We start from the raw sequence: 20,576 nt of genomic DNA on the forward strand, positions 1-20,576 counted from the left end.
GGCCCAGGGCCTGCCTGGGTGCCCGTCCCGGCCGGGAGCGGGAGGTGGGGGAGGCAGAGGAGAGGACAAGGTTTGCTGCGTGCGCCGGGGGCGAGATCTAGACACCGGGCCCTGCCTGGGAGCGCGAGGGTTGGGGCATCCCGGTGTGCCAAGAAGCTGCGCTGTGGGGCTGCTCTGGGGTGCTTTGGGTTTGTTTTCCGCGTCCTGCTTCGTGCTGACGGGGTCTCTTTGTCCTATTCGTACTGTTCCCCCGACATGGCCGTAGCACTTGGAGATCGGTTAAGCAATAGATTTTTCTGTCTGAATCGCCTCTCCAGTTCCCTAAGCCCCTAAGTTTGCAAAAGCTATTAGTTTGTCTAGATAGATTTGGGGTTTTTTTGCGCGCATGTATTGCTGAAACTCCTTTTTTGTTCCATACTCCTTAAGTACAATTTATTATTTCTGTTTCCTCCCCGCTGTCTTCCTCATCGGTAGTTTCTGTTTTGATTTTTTTTTACTGGACGCCATGCATTTCTGAGGCTTCCCTTCCAGGTTGAAGCAAAGCTGAACATACCTAGAAAGAACAGTTTATGGCATCAGCTCTCTTTTAATTGTTGTGACTGCAGTTCAAAATGCTCCACATCATGGAATATCTTAATTCTGTGTGCTACAGGGTGGTGGAGGAATGTGGAACATAGAGCAGCCTGGATTTGAGCAGCAGCTTATAAACCTTGATGAACCAGCACAGCCTTAGTGTAGTTGGTTAGTTCCGGGAGCTTCTGACATGCTTCATTTGTCTCTGCACTGAGCTGTTGCTGTCCTTCAAGGTTTATGAGCTTGGTGTCTTTGCCAGAGTAAAACAGCAAAAATTGTATCCACACCTGCCTGATCCTGGAAGCAGTGAAGCATCTGTGGCCTTTCACAGTAGAGCTGGCTGCCAGCATTTGGGAGGGGTGCATCACCTTCTGATCTTATCTCAGGGTTATCAAAGTACTTAGATTTCTGTTAATCAGAGTTTGATTCCAAGAGAATTTGTTAATCTGCCACTCCCAGGCGCACTTCACATGAGGCACACAATAGTTATAAGGCAGCAATCAGTAAATACCCAAGTATTTAATAATTTTGTACTTGACATGTATATCCTGAGAAGAAGAGAACTGAGTTAAGATTGTATCATTTTTTAAAAGAAACTATGCTATATATGATTTGGTTATTCCATGAATGATATTGTTATAGAGAAAACTTTAAATATGGGCAGATTTTTCCTATTTAAAGTCTGTCTGTTACATCATAGTAGAAAACATATAAATATGCCTTTGGTGTTGTGCAAAGGAGCTTCATACTTAGAAGATGAACCAGAAAGGTCTTACTTAAAGTAAGAAGAAAGAAGTAAGAAAAAACCATTGTGTTAGGCAATGTTTCTGTTGTAGGTTTCTCTCAAAGTAGCAATGTATTACTACAACACTGGAAATCAAGCCTCTTTTTACTGAGAAAGCTCATATGTGGCATTCACTAAAGCTATAGCTTTATAGCTGGATGATGCTGACTATTTTTAAAGCGTATGTAAGAGAGCAAAAAAAGTGTGTGCAGCCATGCAAACAAGGACACTTTTAAAGAGGTACGGTTGTGAAAGGAAATAAAAGGTTATGCATTTTGTGTGTAAAATCTTGAACTATTATAGATGACCTTTCTGGGACTAAGTCATGTGTTGGGTTAAAAACAGTGGCCCTCTCTTTGGAATAACTGATAGTTACGTAACAGCCATCATATGGTTTATGTTCATAGATGTCTCTGTTCTGCTCTTTGATGTTTGCAGAACCATCACCATGAAGACAGCAGTAGTTCTTATTAAGTAGAAGTATATAGTAACATGATTGTTTTATGATTCAGTGATTTTTGTACTTTATAAACTCTAGAGTTGAAGCCACTTCTTGCTGCAATTAGATAAATTATTCTAAACATTAAAAAACAGAAATTAAAGGAATTTATTACAAAAAAGGTAATAAATTGTAAATACATCAGTATAGTGATGTTGGGGCAACATTATGCTTTTTAGTTTTATCAACACCAAAACTAATATAAAATCAGAATGCTTGACACATTGGCTTATTTTCTGACTGTAGTTTCATGACAGTTTTCAATTGACAACTGTTTAAAGCATTCAACAAGATTTTAGTAAGGAGGAATAGACCAGATATTTAAATTTACTCCATTTTACTTCTAAGTCTTAATAGAAATGCATATAGGGAAGGCTGTTAGGGAAAATGAAAATATTTCTAAGTATTTTTTTAAAATACTGCTTACGAGATCAACTTTGCAAATGTACTCAACGTTTCTTTCCAATCATGTTTTCTCCATTACTTGCATATTCTTAAATCTACTGCCAAGAAAAGATGTGATTATTAACTTCTAGAATTTTTTTTTAAAACCCATACAAGAAAGTACTTGTATTTATTTTTTTTCCTCATGGAAAACTTTTATAATTACAGTATGAACAGAGCATAGGTAGATGTTGAAAAGCACAAGACATGTTTTTGGTCAAACACAACCTTGCAGATTATCATTTGTATGATCTATAGGATGTCCACAGCAAGCTACTCAGTAAAGACACTGTTATCTGTTGCTTGCAACTTGTATTTTAGACTAGTGCAAGACTGTTTCTTATGTTTCAGGAAGTCTGCCTTCCAGATTCCTGATTTCTGGATGTCTTGGTTGTTTCTTTGATGTAATTTTTTTTTTTTTTAATATCCTGTGAATAAAAATCTGCTTTTTACCCAGGAGTTTGGCATTAAAGCTTAGCTATAGAAAACTGAGAGTTTCTATTTTTGTTGATTTCTGTTTGTTTGTTCTATTGCGTAGAAACAAGCTGCTAAGCAATATAGCAAGAAGGGTATGTTTTACAGGAACTCATCACTGCATAGTTCTCCATATGAATCTTTCCCCAGATGTGGAATTTGCATGACAGTGTTTTCAGTCTTCTAAGTACAAGCCTCGGGTAATACAGATAGAGAGTGTAAGGCCAACGTCCTATCTGAAATCTAGGATTAGGTTTGCAGCTTATGTCAGACAACAAAAAAGTCCTAATCACCCTTATTTTTTTTCCTGCTTTTGTTGCATAGGCAACTTAGACTTACTTTTTTCTTTGGGTTCTGGTTCATAGTCTCTTGAGTGTAGGTGTGAGAAACTAAGCGGTAACTTCAGGATGTGTCGTATCCTCAGTTATATAAACTACTGCTTCTGCCACACATATGGAAGAATAGGCAGGTGCTGTGTCAGATCCTCTACTTTTACAAATTGTAGCCTGATATTTTAGCACAAGGTGAAGTCTGTGGTTTAAGTAATTGAAATATGGACCTGTTACTCTACTTTTGCAGCAAGGTACTTCACTACAGGGGTGAATCAGACAGCTTGGGAAAGTAATCAGTTCCATTGCTTGCATAAAAACTAAAAATTGTAGGTATCACGGACTAAGAAAATACATTACCATGTCTACTGCATCTAGTTCTGGGCTCTCCAGTTCAAGCGACGGGGAACTGCTAGAAAGAGTCCAGCGGAGGGCAGCAAAGATGACTGGGGGACTGGAGCATCTTCCTTAGGAGGAAAGGCTGAGAGAACTGGGACTCTTTAGCCTGGAGAACAGAAGGCTGAGGGGAGACCTTATTAATGCCTGTCAGTATCTACTGGGTGGGTGCAAGGAGGACGGAGCCAGGGTCTTTTCAGTAGTTCCCAGTGACAGGACGAGAGGCAACAGGCACAAGCTGGAACATAAGAAATTCCATTTAAATACAAGGAAAAACTTCTCTATAGTGAGGGTGACGAAGTACTAGAATAGGCTGCCCTGTCAGGTTGTGAGCTTACCTTCTCTGGAGATATTCAAGACCCACCTGGATGCAGCCTGAGTCATGTGCTCTAGGGGATCCTGCTTTAGCGGGGGATTTGGACTAGACCTCTGGAGGTCCCTTCCAATGACAGTTCCGTGATTCTGGATTTCAAACATTGCATTAACTAGGTTCAGCTTGGTAACATAAATGGTGATGGCATCAGGAATGGTTGGAGGATCAGCCTTCATTTTAATGCCAATTAATTTATTTAACTTTATCATTACAAAGGGTGCTATGTTCTGGTGCTCTAGCAGCCCTCGTGCCACAACTTACCTTCCTGCAGTTCATGTGCATGTATTGTCAATCTAAGTTTTTAAGAATTAAATCCATAAAATATATTAAACTAGTTTTTAAATAATATTTTAAGTCTTTCAGCATTTTTTCCCCTAGTGTTTGTGTGGTTCACTTACGGTGTTGGTATTTTTTCCACCTAGTAACTGTTAGTGAATTAATTGAACATAAAGCTATTTTCAGTTTTAGGTGAAAAATGAATTTTCCTGCTAGTTGTTTCAGGAACACTGTCAGGTATTTAGACTAGAAGGGGAATAGCAGTGAGTTCAGCAGTGTGCATGATACACCTGAAGAAAATATTTACCTGCATACTTTCCCTGTTTTCTAGGCAATCTGAAATGGGGAGAGATGTGTTCATAGGATTGGCTCATATACACTTCATTTCTGAGCAGGGATGGAAAGAATTTTTACTCTTCTATTTTTTTTAACTTTTGCTGTACATGTGATTAGTTGCATGAATAGGTGTAACTAAAAGCATGATTCAAATGGGTATATTCTGTTATGTCCTTCCAGCTCTTCACACACTTTTTACCTGTATAGGCATTCAGGAATATGAATATCAAATATTATATCAAACACTAAGCCATCTTTCAGTTATTGCTTTTGTCCATTTCTTTAATGCATACATAAGGATAAAGAGTTGGACCTAATAAGGTAAGATACATCTTCTGACCTTTTGGAAAGTTTTGTCTTAACTGCTGAAACTGGAGAGGGGGAAAAAAAAAAAAAATCAGAACAATATTGTATCCCAGCTGTGTGTCTTCTCAGATGCTATCTAAGTGCAAGAGATTATTTTCAGTATTCTGGTCCCCCTTCTTAAGTAATATTCAAAGTATTTAAATTTGATTCAGTAAGGTTAATAATTTTTGTATAAGTAGAAAGTAGTCCAAGTTGTTACTCTTTGTTGGCACACATTCATCACAGCACGTACATGTGTGCTTGTATGTGGCCCTTCTTATTAAACTGGGTATGGATTCTCCATTTGTAAAGATGTGAAATCATTCACTTACCACCACCCCAAAGACACATTTCTCAAAAGAGTAGGAGAAACATCAAACTCATTGGGAAAGCCATAAGCTGTATTTTTGGTTAGTAGTATAGAGTATACAGATACAGTACTATCTGTAGTATAGGTAGCAAGAGGGCAAGTTGGTTTATGTTATCTGAACAAATAGGAAAGTTAGCTTTTTATAGTCACCTTATGTGAGCTGAAGCAACATTTCACTTAAACAGTTTAGAATAGAATGTATATTTAACTTTGGTGACCAGGAGTAAGGTGAAATACAATTTTTTTTCTAGCATGGGTGGAGAAGATGAGCTGAGCATATGTAATCCATCCTTTCTGCTGAAAAGGGCTGTTCTTTAGCCAGCTATGTGGTCCTGCCTCTTGTATCAACGCTCATTCTTTTCTGACATGTTGCTGAGCTGGTTTGGCTCATTAGTCTAACATAGGACCAAGTCATGAGAACAGAAGGAACACTTCTTTCCACTACATGAGTTGTCAGCTAGCTCAGCTTATTAAGGGGTCTTGTGAAATCATAATTAATGCTTGCAGTAGATACTTGTACTAATGCATACAATGAATTCTGTCTAGTAACAGGAAAATATAGTAATGTCCATAGGAATATACAGTGTTGCACAGATAAATAGTCTGCAAATTGCTGGAAGGTCCATTCATTCTTTTGGTACAGTTGTGAGAATTTTCAGTTTCATTGTGTGGTAAAAAGAAAGTCTGTTTGAAAGTTGAATAGTATTGCTTGAGTGTCTCAGATATACCTTCACAGGTTTTGTCCTTTTTTGTTTTGGAAATATGCTTCCAGATTGCTAATACAATTTATTAAACTGAAATAATTAATATGCAAGCAACTGTTAAGGAAAAATAATTGTCTGGCTAAAAAAAAAAAATACTTTGAAAATTAAGGACTTCAGTGGCAAGGGTAAAATATCCTTTAGATCGTTCAAAACCGGGTTTGTAATACCTTTTTCTTCTTTATCTCCTATTAAGGTCCTCGATGCCTCAACACTCAGCTTTGGAACTCGAGTCAGATGGTTTGCCATATGTTTTGTTGCTGGCATTATGTGTTCTGTCCTTGTAAGTAAAGTTTTGGTTTCCCCTGTAGTTTATTAATGTTCTATAATGGAACCTTGTTCACATTCATAGTTTATATATGATTCTGTTTGCTTTATTCTGCATGCAAAATTTTGTATCCATAAATTTAACTGGACATTAAATGTATAATTAGCATGTACAGACTGCTGTTCTGAAAGTTATGATTTTGACCACAGTCTTTTCGCAGCAGAGAGTATTTTTATTGTAGCACAATAAAATTTCTTACTAAAAGGTTTAACACTGACAAAATACACTAGATTTTTAATTTAGATTTCATAGAATCATCGAATGGTTTGGGTTGGAAGGGACCTTAAAGATAATTTAGTTCCAACCGCCCTGCATGGGCAGGGAAACCTCCCACTAGACCAGGTTGCTCAAAACCCCATCCAACCTGGCCTTGAACACTTCCAGGGATGGGGCATCCACAACTTCCTGGGCAACCTGTTCTAGTATGAGTGGTGTATTAGGAAGGAGATTTTGCTCTTCATTGTGCACCCATCTTATTTTTATCCTCTCCAATAAAAGAAGAAAAGGAGGGGGAAGCTTGAAAGGTTTTTAATGGCTGAAGAAACCACAAGGGTAGTGAGTGTCACTCACTAATCAATAGGTGATGACTGTGGTAGCACATTGACACCTTAAAAACCTGCTGCACTCCTGTTGATCTTACAATCAGCAAATAATCTGTTCATTCTTGAGCTTGAAGTGTCGGCAGGAAACTCAAGCCCGCAGTTGAAAGTTGAAATCTGTTAATTGATTTGGCCTGTCAAAGTCTGACTCAGGTAACTTGCAGTACAAAGCAGTTCTTTATCTGCATGAAAAGCCCCAGAAGCTGGTGAAATAACATCAGGAAATTATCCAGACTGCTGTTTTTGTGGGTTAGTTGGTTTTTGTTTTTTTCCCTCTTTATAAAGTAGGTTGTTACTTTTTATGTTAGGCTAGTCACATCCTTTGCAGTTTTTGTGGAGACTGTCAGGCAGATTGCCTTGACGTACAATGTGTTCTGGTAGTAGGATGGAGAAACTTGTCCTGTGTACATTAGTTTCACCATTATTTAAGTGACTGCCCTTTAATTTACCATGACTTTTTTTTTTTTAAACCATGGGTAAGTACATAATGACAGGAAGGAACAGCTGTGGAGGAGCAACCTGTTGGTTGGTTGAGGCACTCACTTAGAGATAGCCAGTTGCTGGATTCTCCTGCAGGTGGAAGCTTCTGATTCTTCATCAAAACTTGCAGTTTGTTAGACTCGCTGATACCAAGAGATAAGCTAGAACAATTGTACATCTTACTTATGAGATATATTATTTAGATGGCAGGTAGTTCGGTAAAGGAGCTGGAGAGTAGTATTCTTCATCATGATATCTATGCCAAGTACAGTTGACACAAGCTCTGGCTGTATGCTTGTCTTAGAGAAGGGGAGAGTTATAGAGAAGGATCTCAAGATTGGGTTGGTATATCCTGTTTTTAGAGTGGTATAAGCATTATTTGCTTGGCTCCCTCCCTCAATATTTTTTTTTTCACTAGTATTTAACCAATATAATAACAAATTCTAGTACACACCATGTTTGTGCTTTAACACCAATTTCTGGACAGGTTAACATTTTATTTCCTGCTATTTTTTAGTGTTTAATCTTTGTGCCTATTCTAAATCATGTGATATGAAACTATGAAACAATGAATAAAAGCCTTTAGGACCTTGGTTTCCTAATGGTTTCTTGAGCTATCTTGAGCTCAACAGATAAGAGTCAAACCTCTGCTAGCATGTTTGTGGATGAATTTCATGGAGGGTTTGGAGGCAGCTCCCTGGATAACCTTTGCCACATGTGGGTAAGAGCTGCAACTCTACCTTCTTCTGGTTCAGGTTATAAACCTTTTGCTGCAGCACTAGTGAGGCCCTCAAAGAAATGCTGAGTTTGTTCCTTACAAACTTGTGTACATGATCTTTAGATCTCGTATGTCTGAAACCTGGTATATTTACTATATTTTTGGCTGGTCAAAATTGCAGGTGGTGTTTTTTTTTCTTTAATGTCCTCAGGCATTCTTTGTAGAATACATTTACACTTTTCTCTTGCAGCTTTCTACTATTGCTTGTAGAGTGGTCTGTCCAAACTGACACCACAGATTCCCACAAATACAGTTGCTTTTTTTTGTTTGTTTTTATGAGTCCAGATGGTTAGTCAGAGGAGAAAGGAGGTGGTGGATACTACTGCAGCTTTATGACGTTTTTTCCCGTGTTGCAGAGGTGTAAAATGTATAGTGGGGCATTGTAACAAAACTGAAAGTGTCATAAATAGAATATAAACAGTACGAATAAATGTTATAAGCAATATAAATTAACATTTCCTAGTTGTAAAAATATTGTGAAATACAGTAAATCAATACATTATTTTGCCAGGAGGTGGCAATAGAAGTATGCTGAATATTGACTACTGAAAATCTGAGAACAGTATACTCTGCTGGTATATGTTAAGAGCAACAGTCTTCATAATCTGAAAATATAGACTATAAACTTGAAATAAATTGAATTAACTAATTACAAACATACAAATAACCTATCTTTTCTAGGGAACAGCACTGTTGTGGCTCCCAAATGGCATCAAACTTTTTGCATTGTTTTACACCCTGGGAAATATTGCTGCGTTAGCCAGGTATGGTTTCTTAATTCTTGTTATTAGGAAAGTATCCTTTTCGTCTACATTTCCATTAGCCATTTACTCTAAAATGGTTATCTGTTTATATTGTCTCTAAACAATGTTGTTTTCAGATTGAAATGCTAGTAATGTAAAATCTCGTTTTTCTTACGGTTTTAAGGTTATCAGAATTGGTAAATATCATTAGTTATTGCTCCATTGTGATGTCTGCCGTGGTTTGGGCCTAACCCAACAATAAAGAACCAGCCGCATTGCTGCTCAGTCACAACCCCCCACACACACTGTGGGATGAGGAGAATGGCCAACTAGAAGCTTGTGGGTTGAGACAAAGGGCAAGGAGGGTTTCACCATTTATGGTCATGGGCAAAATAGATGCAACTTGGGAAAAAATATTAATTTGATTTATCACTAATCAAATGCAAACAGGACACAGACAACACAAAGAGCAGTGCTTAAATATGTTACCTCCTCCCTTCTTCATGGGCCCAAATTACTTTTCTCTACCTCCTTCCCCCTAATGGCACAGGGGGACAACCTGGAGAAGGCTCCAGGGAGACCTTGTAGCTGCAAGATCCTGTACTGAGATGACAGGGGGTGGCAGTTTTAAATTGGAAGATGGATCATTTGTTTAGATATTAGAAAGAAATTCTGAAGTATGAGGATGGTGAGACACTGGTTGCCCAGGGAAATTGTGGATGCTACATTCCTGGAAGTGTTAAAGGCCAGGTTGGATTGGGATTGGAGCATCCTGGTCTAGTGAGAGGTGTCCCTGCCCATGCAGGTGGGGTGTAACTAGATTAAGTCCTTTCCAACCCAAACCATTCTATGATTTTATGCGGCCTGAACATCCCTCATTCTTACCACCATGTTTTTATGATCCCACATCCTTCAACTAGCTAATTATTTTTTTTATTCTATTTCTTCAGGTGTTTGGTGTTTTTTTTACTTAATTTTATGGCCCAGCAGCCAAGAATAAAAAATACTGAGAAAATATTAGTTTGGATTGTAGTGAATTTAGAACTTTTTTTTTTCCATTTTAATTGAGAAAACCTTTTTTTCCATTTGGTACAGACTTCTGATATCTGTCTATGCAACTTAAAGAAGAAAAACCCGGTGACGGGGATATGTACATATTGTTGCTGGCAGGAGGACATCTGTATGTGGGAGATCATGGGTTCAGTTTATTGCTTGGGATGTGGATTCCCATCTTTCTTCTTGGAAGATGCGTGCTTTACCAGGCTTATGGCTGGTGTGAGGTGGGAGCTCTACCAAGCTCTTCCCTGCTACTGATTGTTTCATTTCATATAAAAAAAATATTAAGTAGAAAATGAGATAAACTAGGTTTCCTGCTCTGTAGTAAAGCATTCAGAACACCTCAAGGTTACTCTCTCTAGTTAAATGTTTTCTACAAAGCAGAATGCCTTCAATGACAGGGAAGGAGGAGCCTCATCTCAGAATATTTGAAGCCAGATAATTACTCCTGTGGTTGTGAATACTTGGTTCCCATTTCTTTGCAAGAACAGGTACAGCATAGCTTTGCTGATGGTTTTCATTCTCTTCCTTCTACTACAGAGTAGAAGAAAGCAGGAGGATTTAATACAAACCACTGAAGTTTTTCCTTCTGGTTTTGCTTGCTGAGTTGGGGCAAAGAGTTGCAGATTCCCTGGAATACTGATTGGAGCTACTTGCACGCTGTCTGGGCAGGAGGTTTATTGTTAAACAGAAATTTTCTGCAGAAGTTGGCTCTTTGTATTCTTTCCAGTCTTTTGCAAGTCAATTCTTAGAACAGCCTTAACATGTAATTCACTAGACTTCAACTTGGCAACGCTGTGCTGTAAGTGGTAATGTTTTGGGAAGAATTTAATGACCAAGGGTGACTCAATACATAAGCTGTTTCCAGGACTAAATTCATGGAAATTTCAGAGACCTTTCGTTCCAGCAGGTCTCTGTTGCCAAACACTGAAATGCCTTTTTAAAAGCTTATGTACTCCTCTAACTGTTGAAAAACTATTTAATTACCTATTGTGTTTTGCAAAGACTTATTTTAAAGTGCTTTACCATTTGTTTTGTTTTTTCCCTTCTATTAGTACATGTTTCCTGATGGGGCCACTGAAGCAATTAAAAGCCATGTTTGAATCCAAAAGATTAATAGCTACACTTGTGATGTTGGTAAATATCTTTACTTCCTTTTGCTAAAAAGTTTTCTTTAGCCTCAAAGCTATATCTGACACTTTACTAAAGGGAGGTTATTTCTCAGTCCAACTCTTCTTTGTACTAAGTAGTAAGTCAAGCTGATGACCTCATAAATAGTATCTAACTCCTTTCTTTGAGCTTGTCTTTTTGTTTGTTTGTTGTTCTTTTTAAATCAACCCTTTGTCATAAGATGTTCTTCAGAAAATATTTCTTACTAAATACTAATATTAAGTTGATTCTTTTAAATTTGTTTTCTAAAATTATTTAAGAACGAGGCTAGAGAGAGACTTTTCAGGTGCTGTGAAGAGTCAGCGGTCACCAAGTCTAGCTTGACAGTTGTTTGTTGGTTGTTCTATTTTTGTATAGCTTAGTGCTTTAGCACTTAAGAGCCACAGAGAAAATTAATTTCTCTCTGCCAAAGTCTGGGAAGCCACATGTTCAGCTTCACAGATCTCCACTGTGAGGTCCTTGACTTCTTTACTTCCGTGACTGTAATTTCTTCTGGAAGGATGGAGAAAATGGCTGTATCCCCTATCTTGGAATTCCTATCCCAAAACTATTAAGTAGCTGAAAACAAGTTTCTGCCCTTACTGCTTCTCTGTTTATTACTTATTTCCTCTCTTGTTCCTCCCGATTTCTTTTAACGTTTATTTTTGAGATGTAGTTGGCTGTCGTATTCTCCCTATCGTATACCTTTCTTTTCTAGTGTTTTACAGCTGATGTGGATAAGGAGACTCTTCATTCATTCTTTTGGAATGGCTGTGATATGGGTTGTATATTCTTTCTCTCACACATCCCCCAAAAAATTACTATCTCATTTGAGAAACTCATGTTTATGCACATATTTTGGAGAAGTGACTTGATCCTTTCTTGTACTCTGAGCTTTGTTAAAGAGGTGGTTTGTTGCCATCTCTTCGAAATCACATCAAGTTACAAGTCCTAAGCAAGTTAGGTTACATTTCATAGGTCCGTAGTAAAAATGTACTGTGATATCTCTAATCCTCAAAAGTCTCTGCTGAGCATGGATTCTCCAGCACTTTACAGCTGTGGGCTTTTTCTGATTGAGCTGAGCACCTAAGCTAGACAGTAGAACAGCCAGCACAAACATTATTTGCTCTTTTATCCACTATGCTCGGACCTGGTGACAAAGAAAAAAACTTGCTCTTAAGGCTGTAGAAACCATACAAGTCAGGGAAATGGAAAGAAAACAGAGAAAAACATCACAAACCTTCCTGCCTACCTGTGCAAAGAAGCTACCAACAAGGTTAGAAAGAGAATGAAGAGCTTTATCTAACAGGGAACAGGAGTGTTGGATGAGAGCTAAGACACTTAGGATGGAAAACTTCAGTAGACAAAAACAGGTACACTTCTAAATTTTAGAAAACTTTTCATGTATTTGATTGTATTCTTCCCTTCCTAACACAGAGCTAGAATTGTAGGCAACTCAGGAGTCACAGATGTTAGGAAATTTTTAAGAGTTGTATTTTTATTTATTTCAATCAAATGTCAACAATTATTGTTTTAAGTGATAGTTACTTTACAGTTTTGTTTTGTTTTCTACTATGTGTAATGACAAATGGAGGGAGTAAGGTGAGATTTAGTGAAGAAGTTCAAAGTGATGCTTCCACAAATGATGTGACTAATTTGGCAGAGTAAACCATATCATTGTAATGTTCCATCAGAGGTGTAGAAGTAGCTTGAATAAAGTTCATGTGAGCTTTTTCACTGTGTATGAAGCAGCTGCTCCCTAGTGGGCTCTTCATATTACTGCCAGAAGATGGAAAAAACACAGGCAGAAGAAGCAGATCCTGTGTTTGCCAAATAACCGAAGTGTGAATGGGTGTTTTAATACCTTTCTTGATAGATGTTGATGTTATGAATACTAGATTATCACTTAAACAATAGAATAGTAGTTCCCAGATTACTTGGTTGCTTTCAAGTAAGCTTTATTGTAGAAGCCCACCTCTTAACAGACCTAACACATAAGGCTACACAAATCTGATTCTACTCTTCCTGATGCCTGAAGTCAGGTCCTGCCCCTTTTATATTCTAAGACTTACTCCAGCCCTTCTGGCTATGGAGCACATCATACTGTGCTTTGGAAAACAGCACTTTACATGGAGTTCAACATTTAGTCACTGTATGACAACCTTTTAGCTCTGCTTTTTTCGTGAGTAAATTCTGAAAATACTGATTGCCCCATGAAAACAGTTAGTGCATTTGCTTTGCTGTGTATCTGAGTATTCATTCTTTTCTTTCTTTAATTTTTTTTTTTTTGTGACTAATTTGGCAGAGTAAACCATATCATTGTAATGTTCCATCAGAGGTGTAGAAGTAGCTTGAATAAAGTTCATGTGAGCTTTTTCACTGTGTATGAAGCAGCTGCTCCCTAGTGGGCTCTTCATATTACTGCCAGAAGATGGAAAAAACACAGGCAGAAGAAGCAGATCCTGTGTTTGCCAAATAACCGAAGTGTGAATGGGTGTTTTAATACCTTTCTTGATAGATGTTGATGTTATGAATACTAGATTATCACTTAAACAATAGAATAGTAGTTCCCAGATTACTTGGTTGCTTTCAAGTAAGCTTTATTGTAGAAGCCCACCTCTTAACAGACCTAACACATAAGGCTACACAAATCTGATTCTACTCTTCCTGATGCCTGAAGTCAGGTCCTGCCCCTTTTATGTTCTAAGACTTACTCCAGCCCTTCTGGCTATGGAGCACATCATACTGTGCTTTGGAAAACAGCACTTTACATGGAGTTCAACATTTAGTCACTGTATGACAACCTTTTAGCTCTGCTTTTTTCGTGAGTAAATTCTGAAAATACTGATTGCCCCATGAAAACAGTTAGTGCATTTGCTTTGCTGTGTATCTGAGTATTCATTCTTTTCTTTCTTTAATTTTTTTTTTTTTTTGGCATCTCTTTGCAGCTTTGCCTAGTGTTGACTCTGTGTGCTGTATTCTGGGTAAGTGCTAAGACTTTGTTCCTCTAAAGAGCAATCTAGCTTGGTTAGTTTATTAATTATATTACATTAATTGCATTAATATACAGTTCAGTTGTAGAGGAAAGATGAGCTTGTGTGTATTGTATTTATGTTTTCACCTTAAGTTCAGGTGGAGTGATGAGCCTCCTGGCTATTAAGCAAATGCCCCCTTCCACTTGCATGTCATGTCGATGAGAATATAAAATCTAGATCATCTGGTTCAGTCTGCAGACCTCTGGAATAAGAATCAAGAAAAGCAAGTTAAAATACACTTGCATCTTAGTAAAGTGTACTTCTGTCAGAGAATATATAGTGGTATTTAGAAGCCACAGGTGCAGAATATTAAAATTAAGACAAAGGAGGAGACACAGAATGAGTACCTTCAGGCATCTTGGTTGAAAAACTACCTGTAGTTAATGTTCCATAGAAGTAAAAATATAGCTGAAGTGAACTTCCATATTTGCACAAGTACAATATAACGAATGAAAGTGATAGTGTTAGCACTGATGCCATTAAGTGTTTTGAAAGCTAGAGAAGGGTTTCATAGTATGATGCTAATAGTGTGATGGATAAAATGAATGGAACATTGTTAGAGTAGAAGTGAGTAGCAAATTAAGACAATTATAGGCATCCTCAGTCAACTGAATTTTTGACTGCACATATTGTTGCAATTGTTTTAGTATAGACTGATGCAACATGGACTGACTTGAAATATTTGCTTTATTTTTACTTAGTGGAACAAAAGAGGTTTGGCAGTGTTATTCTGCATATTGCAGTCCTTGGCAATGACCTGGTAAGATTCTTAATTTCTTCTCCCTACCCGCATTTTAAGCCTATATATATATATATATATGAGCTTTGCATAACGTAAGTGTGCCAAATGCTAGCCTCAATCTGTTTTTCTAAACTAGGCTGTGTAACTTCAGAAAAATCTATATGCAATCGTCTTGCAAAAATGGTAATTTGAAGTATATTCTCCAATGTGTGAACTTATTTGAGGCATTATGAAAGGAATACATATGCAAAAAAATTCTCATGCTTTTTCTCTGCTGTGAAAGTAACCATATAGTCACATGCTTTGCTTTTGATTATCCCTCTTTTTTGAGTTCTAACTAAATTTTGGATTTTGAGGTGGAAGAAACTAAACAACATCATAGGGTGTGCCCTGCCCCAAGAAGATTAAGCAGCACTGGGTAAATTTAGTGCAGCAGGTACTATGATGGCCATCCAGACGTGCTCAAAGGCCAGGCTTGGGAACATGTGAGCACAGTTAGGTGAAGGCTTGCAAGCCTGGCAGAAGTATTTGAAGTTACTGCTTTCTCCACGGAGATATAACTGAACATACTTGATCTCTTTGCCCCAGGTTAATAATTTGGTAATACAAAGTGTGATCCGAGATGACCACAGTTCTTGTTTGAGCTTGCCCTGAATGCCCAGTGTCTGTACTGAACTTAGATCTGAGGACACGTAACTATTTGTTCAGGACAAGGACTGCTGGGCATCGTGCTGGGCCCAGTTAAATGCTTGATATTAAACAGAAGGAACATTGCTAACTATGTTCTACGTGTTTACAGCAGACGGCTTCTCTTTCAGTGTCCTAGAGCTTGATCAAGTAGGGCAGGAGAAAAACATAGCCTGGAGACTTGCAAGAAGCAGGTTTCAGCAGATAATAGAATTACCAGCTGTTCTGAGTGTCACAATTGTGGCGTATTTTTCATACTTCAGCATATATCTGTATTTAGAATTACATAAATAACATGAATAGATGTATATATCATGATAATGTATATTGTCTTTTAAATTGGAAAAAGTTGTCTGTCATCTTGAAGAATACAGTTTTCCCAGAAATCTCCATTCCTGTAGAACCTGGTGATAGTAAATCTGCTTTTTAAATATATGTGGAATAGAATTTACGAACTATATTGAAAAAAAAGGTTAAAAAGGGTAAAAATAAACCAGGAAATCCTGGCAATATGTTTAGTTCTCAACTAAGTGTCTTCTTTTCTCAGGTAAACATTAGATTGAGTGATTGATTAGGTAATCTTGTTTAAAGTTTTGTTCTAAGTTGCTTTTAGTAGTGCTTGACTAAAGTTGAATAATTGGGCTCTAGGAGAGACATGAACAGTGTCAAATATACTTCTTTCCTCTTTTTTTCAGGTATAGTCTGTCATATATTCCTTTTGCAAGGTGAGTCTGCATAATTAGTTCCTTCTTAGCAGAAGTCAGTTATCTTTATGTTGGGGTAGGAGGAGTCCTTAAATTCAGTATGTGAAAAAAACATCTCCTCCCTTTCCTTTTAATTTTTAGAAAATGACATAGCTGAACTCAATGCTTAATATATCTGTTAAATACAAGGGCATAGTAATTATGTATTAAATGTATTTCTAGTGTTCATCACTGGAAAAAAAAAAAGGGTTTTATTTAACTTCTCCAATGATTTAAAAATGTATTGATGCAATAGTGACTTCTCCAGCGCTTACATGAGAGGTAACTGATGGATCCCAGGTCTTAGTTAAAAGCAAACAAGCCATCATAGTTACAGCTCCTAAGTCTACTTCTGAATTCCTCCATTTTCAGGAGAGGCAAAGGCAATGCTTTGTGTTACTTTTCATTTTTGCAGGCTTCTCTTTTACATTTCACTGGTGTGCCCAAAAAGGGACCGAAAGCTAGGCAAACATATGGTGAAACCACATGCAAGGAAACAAACTGAAGAATATTATTTTTTCTAGAATGTTTCACATAAAATGCAGTTTGCCCTTTCAGCAGTGTGGGGGTTTTCTTAAAGTGCTTCCATGTTGGTATATTACTTAATGAGGTTTTCTGTAGTGAAAATGAGGGAAAGAAAAACAAAAACCAACGTATTGTCTATCCCTTTCATCTGATATCTTCCTGTAGCATTTCTGTGACTTTGCCAGAATCTCTCTACATGGATAATATCTTTTTTTAAAGCTTTCACAGTTGATCTAGGGAGGTTTAAATGGTGTGTGTGTATATATACATATATTATTTTTTAAAGGTAGCAGTTGACAATTAAAATGGATTAAATACTGAACTCGGGTTTCAAGTTGCCATCTTACTGGTTTTGACATCTCGGGCTAACCCAGTCACAAGTACTATTCTGAATTCTTATAGTTCCTGTGGCTATGTAGCAGTCTCAGTAGGGTTTGGTTATTTTGTTTGGTGGTTTGGTTTTTTTTTATGTTCTGCTCTGCACAGAAAACAAGTTGAGCCACTGGTATTTTCTTCCCTACCAATGGTACTTTGTGATCAGAAAAGCATGAGGTTACATGCATCACTTAATTTATTTGGGTTTATTTTTCTATTAGATTTTCTGAGTCAACTGAATTTGACATAGGCTGCTTTTAGTAGTACAGTGGTATATTTAGGGATTATTGAGTTACTTGCTTATGTGGAATGCTATCATAAATTTATTGTATAGATTACCTTTCTTACAGAAATAGTGATCTAACCCATGTTTAGTGACAGTGAACAGTGTTAGGTAGTTTGTTTAACGTATGCATTTATCTTCATTTCAACAAAATTGTCATTACTTGATTTAACTCTGATAATGTTTTACTCTTAACAATTGACTTGTTCATTATTTGTGAGAGGGGTTGGGGAGGAGGAGGGTGTTTATTTTCAATTAATGGTGGCTCTCCTGCTGGCATGGCAAAAAAACCCCACCTAAACAAACAAGCAAGCAAACTCAAAACAACAAAAACATACATACAATGACTAAGGAATCAGGATATTGTTTTTCTTCTTTATTTCCAATGGACTAATTACAGAACACAAATCCCACTCCTTAACAAGTTGTTTTGTTTTTGAGAAAATGAAAAATTAAGGAGACTGAAGTGAATGATCCAACTAGAATAGTCAGAAAACGGGTTGTTTACTGCTGGTTAAAGAAATAGGTCCCTTCAGACCTTTCAAACCTGAAGGCTGAGCCAGCTCTCCATCCTGCACTGTTAGTGCATGCACTTTAAAGCCTGTGCCTTTATTTTTCCTGCAACAAGATGGTCTAACTCAAAGTTGGCTTGGACTCAAAGTACTTGTTCTTTGCTGATTGCCTGGATTTGGCATGCTCCTCAGCCCTGCACTTGCTGGCCAGCTCTTGCAAAGTAAGGTGGTAAGCCACCAAGTGTGCTCCAGGACAGTTTTCAGCACTGTGTCTGCAATTCAGGATGTGTTTCATTGTAAACACATTGTGGGAGACTTAGACGATATGGACAGACCTGAGCTTCAGAGTGGGCTTGAACTGGTGCTGTATATGTACTCAATGTGTAACTGTAGCTGTTAAGATCCTGAGTTTGATAAACTATTGATTTTTGTCTGTAGCTCATGTAATATTTTGAATTTGAAATATGTAATGGTTGATATGTATGCAAAGAAAATAGCAAATATCTTAACTGGCTTTTATTTTTTTTTCTTTTTAAAGGGATGCTGTGATTAAGTGCTTCACGTCCTTGCTAGGGTAAATTAACAACAGAAACCACTGTATGCTTTAAAACCCAAGTTTTACTCCTCAGTGAATTTTGCTTGGAAAACTATACTTTATCCACTCATGAAACACCCAGTAACAATTTTGTATTTGTCTTGCCTTTTCCATTTGGGGAATTACATAATTTTACTAGAAACAGTTTTTAAAATAAATAGGGTGAACTGTTTGTGTTTACCCTGAAACTTTTAGTCTTTTTTTAGCAAAAAAGTACATTTAAATACTTTGTGCAGAGTTGTCTTAAAGCTACCTTGCATCTGGTAACAGTTTATTCCCCAGTGGAGGCAGCAACTAAGATCTGGGTAGTATGCATAAAGATGTCATTTAAAGTTCTGTCTAAAACTTGCTCTGTGCCATTTATGTGTGTATATTATTCATTGTATGCTTTTCCATGGACAGTTTTATAAATGTTGTAAAGATTTGGTAAGTTATCATGAACTGCTCCTTTGAAATGTCTATACATGTGCCGTATGGGAAAGGCTTAATGAGAATATGTGAAAGATCTGTTTAAAGCTTGTTGGATTTTATTAAAAGCTGTATTTTAAATGATTTTTTTAAAAATATGTTTAAATACTTTTTACTAAAAGAACCTATGGCTAATATATAAATGAGATTTATGAAATAAATCAGTTTAAAGGTGCCTGAACTATTATTTATTTAGGAATTTCCTATAGGGAGCTGAAAGTTTCAGCCTTACACTTCAATAAATATGACATTATCTAAAAAAAAGGGATATGCACATGACTAAACCTAAATTTGGTATTAGATTTGCAGATGTGACTAAATTCTCTTTGGGTTCAGACAAACTGTTCATTCTGACTTAAACTGGTAACAGATTGAAGTTGCCTAGCTACAATTAGATGTTATCATCTCTATTTTTTTGCATCTTAGAGCTATTCAGTTATTCAGGAGTGAAGTTAAATTCTTAATGCTTGGTGGCTTATAATATATTACAGACGGTTCTTTTTAGCACGGGTTGGATGTGCTCAATTACATGCACTCTAAACCCCAGTTATTTTGGCTTATTTTTTTCCACTAATCCACAAACAGAAGAAGGAATGGTTTGGAAAGAGCTGAGCTGCAGTGTCAGAAATGGGGAAAACCCCCTGTCTCCAATATTCAGAGTTCAGGCTAGAGCTGAATTCCAGTAGGCTCCTGCTAAATCACTGTGTATGTTGCACAAAATAGCAAACTCTCTTGGGGAAGCTGTATGAAGAATGAGTGCAGGATCTTGCAGCTAAACTGCCAATCAAGCCACAGCCTCTAGCTGCTTAGTAACTATAAACAGCCAGTGAGCCACCCTTCCTGCTGGAGAGAGGGGCCAGGTAGTAGTCCAGACCCCGCAGTAGGCACTTGGGATCATTAGCACTGGGTGGTGTGACAGCCTCCAGCTCTGGTCAGAACCGGTCCAGGTGCTGGGAAAGAGAGGAGCTGGCTCTAGGCACCCCCTGGATTTTTAAAGACTTCTGACTACTTTCTAAGATGTGCATAATGATCTCTGGACCAGGCTTCTCTTGTCCTCAAACTGACCTGTGAATTTTGAAATTCCGTGTAGGTGCGAGTCTTACAGCACTATTGCCCATTCTGCCTGCCCTTGCGCACAGTAATTCAAGCCCGATTGAAGTTTAGACTGGACATTAGGAATTCTTTTTTCCCAGAGTGTTTAGACACTGGAATAGGCTGCCCAGGGAGGTGGTTGAGTCACCATCACTGGATGTGTTTAAGGGTCGTCTGGATGAGGTGTTGGTGGATATGGTTTAGGGGAGAACTTCGTTGAGTAGGGATGATGGCTGGACTCGGTGATCCCACGGGTCTTTTCCAACCTGAATAGTTCTATGATAAGCAGTCGAGGAGCCCCGCTTGCCGTTAATGTTTCGAAGGTGGAGTGAGCGTGCTAGAGCCAAGTGTCGGAAGAGTCTGCCCCTTCACACTTGCCCACCCTGGCGGCAGGAGACCTCCCGCCCCCGCCGCCCCTTTCCCGCG

General features: G+C 37.8%; 1 protein-coding gene across 1 annotated transcript; it reads left to right on the top strand.

Annotated features, from left to right (window-relative positions):
- Positions 1-255: 255 nt before the first annotated feature.
- SFT2D1 (SFT2 domain containing 1) lies at positions 256-18,573 on the top strand. The gene is made up of 9 exons (XM_009995658.1): positions 256-278; positions 2,839-2,869; positions 6,157-6,243; positions 8,827-8,909; positions 11,000-11,081; positions 14,042-14,077; positions 14,830-14,888; positions 16,253-16,282; positions 18,534-18,573. The coding sequence occupies exons 1-9, from the start codon at positions 256-258 to the stop codon at positions 18,571-18,573; spliced, it is 471 nt and encodes a 156-aa protein (XP_009993960.1).
- Positions 18,574-20,576: the final 2,003 nt, after the last annotated feature.

The sequence above is a fragment of the Chaetura pelagica genome, unplaced genomic scaffold, assembly GCF_000747805.2.
Source record: "Chaetura pelagica isolate M959 unplaced genomic scaffold, ChaPel_1.0 scaffold954, whole genome shotgun sequence".
In the NCBI taxonomy this organism is placed as follows: Eukaryota; Metazoa; Chordata; class Aves; order Apodiformes; family Apodidae; genus Chaetura; species Chaetura pelagica.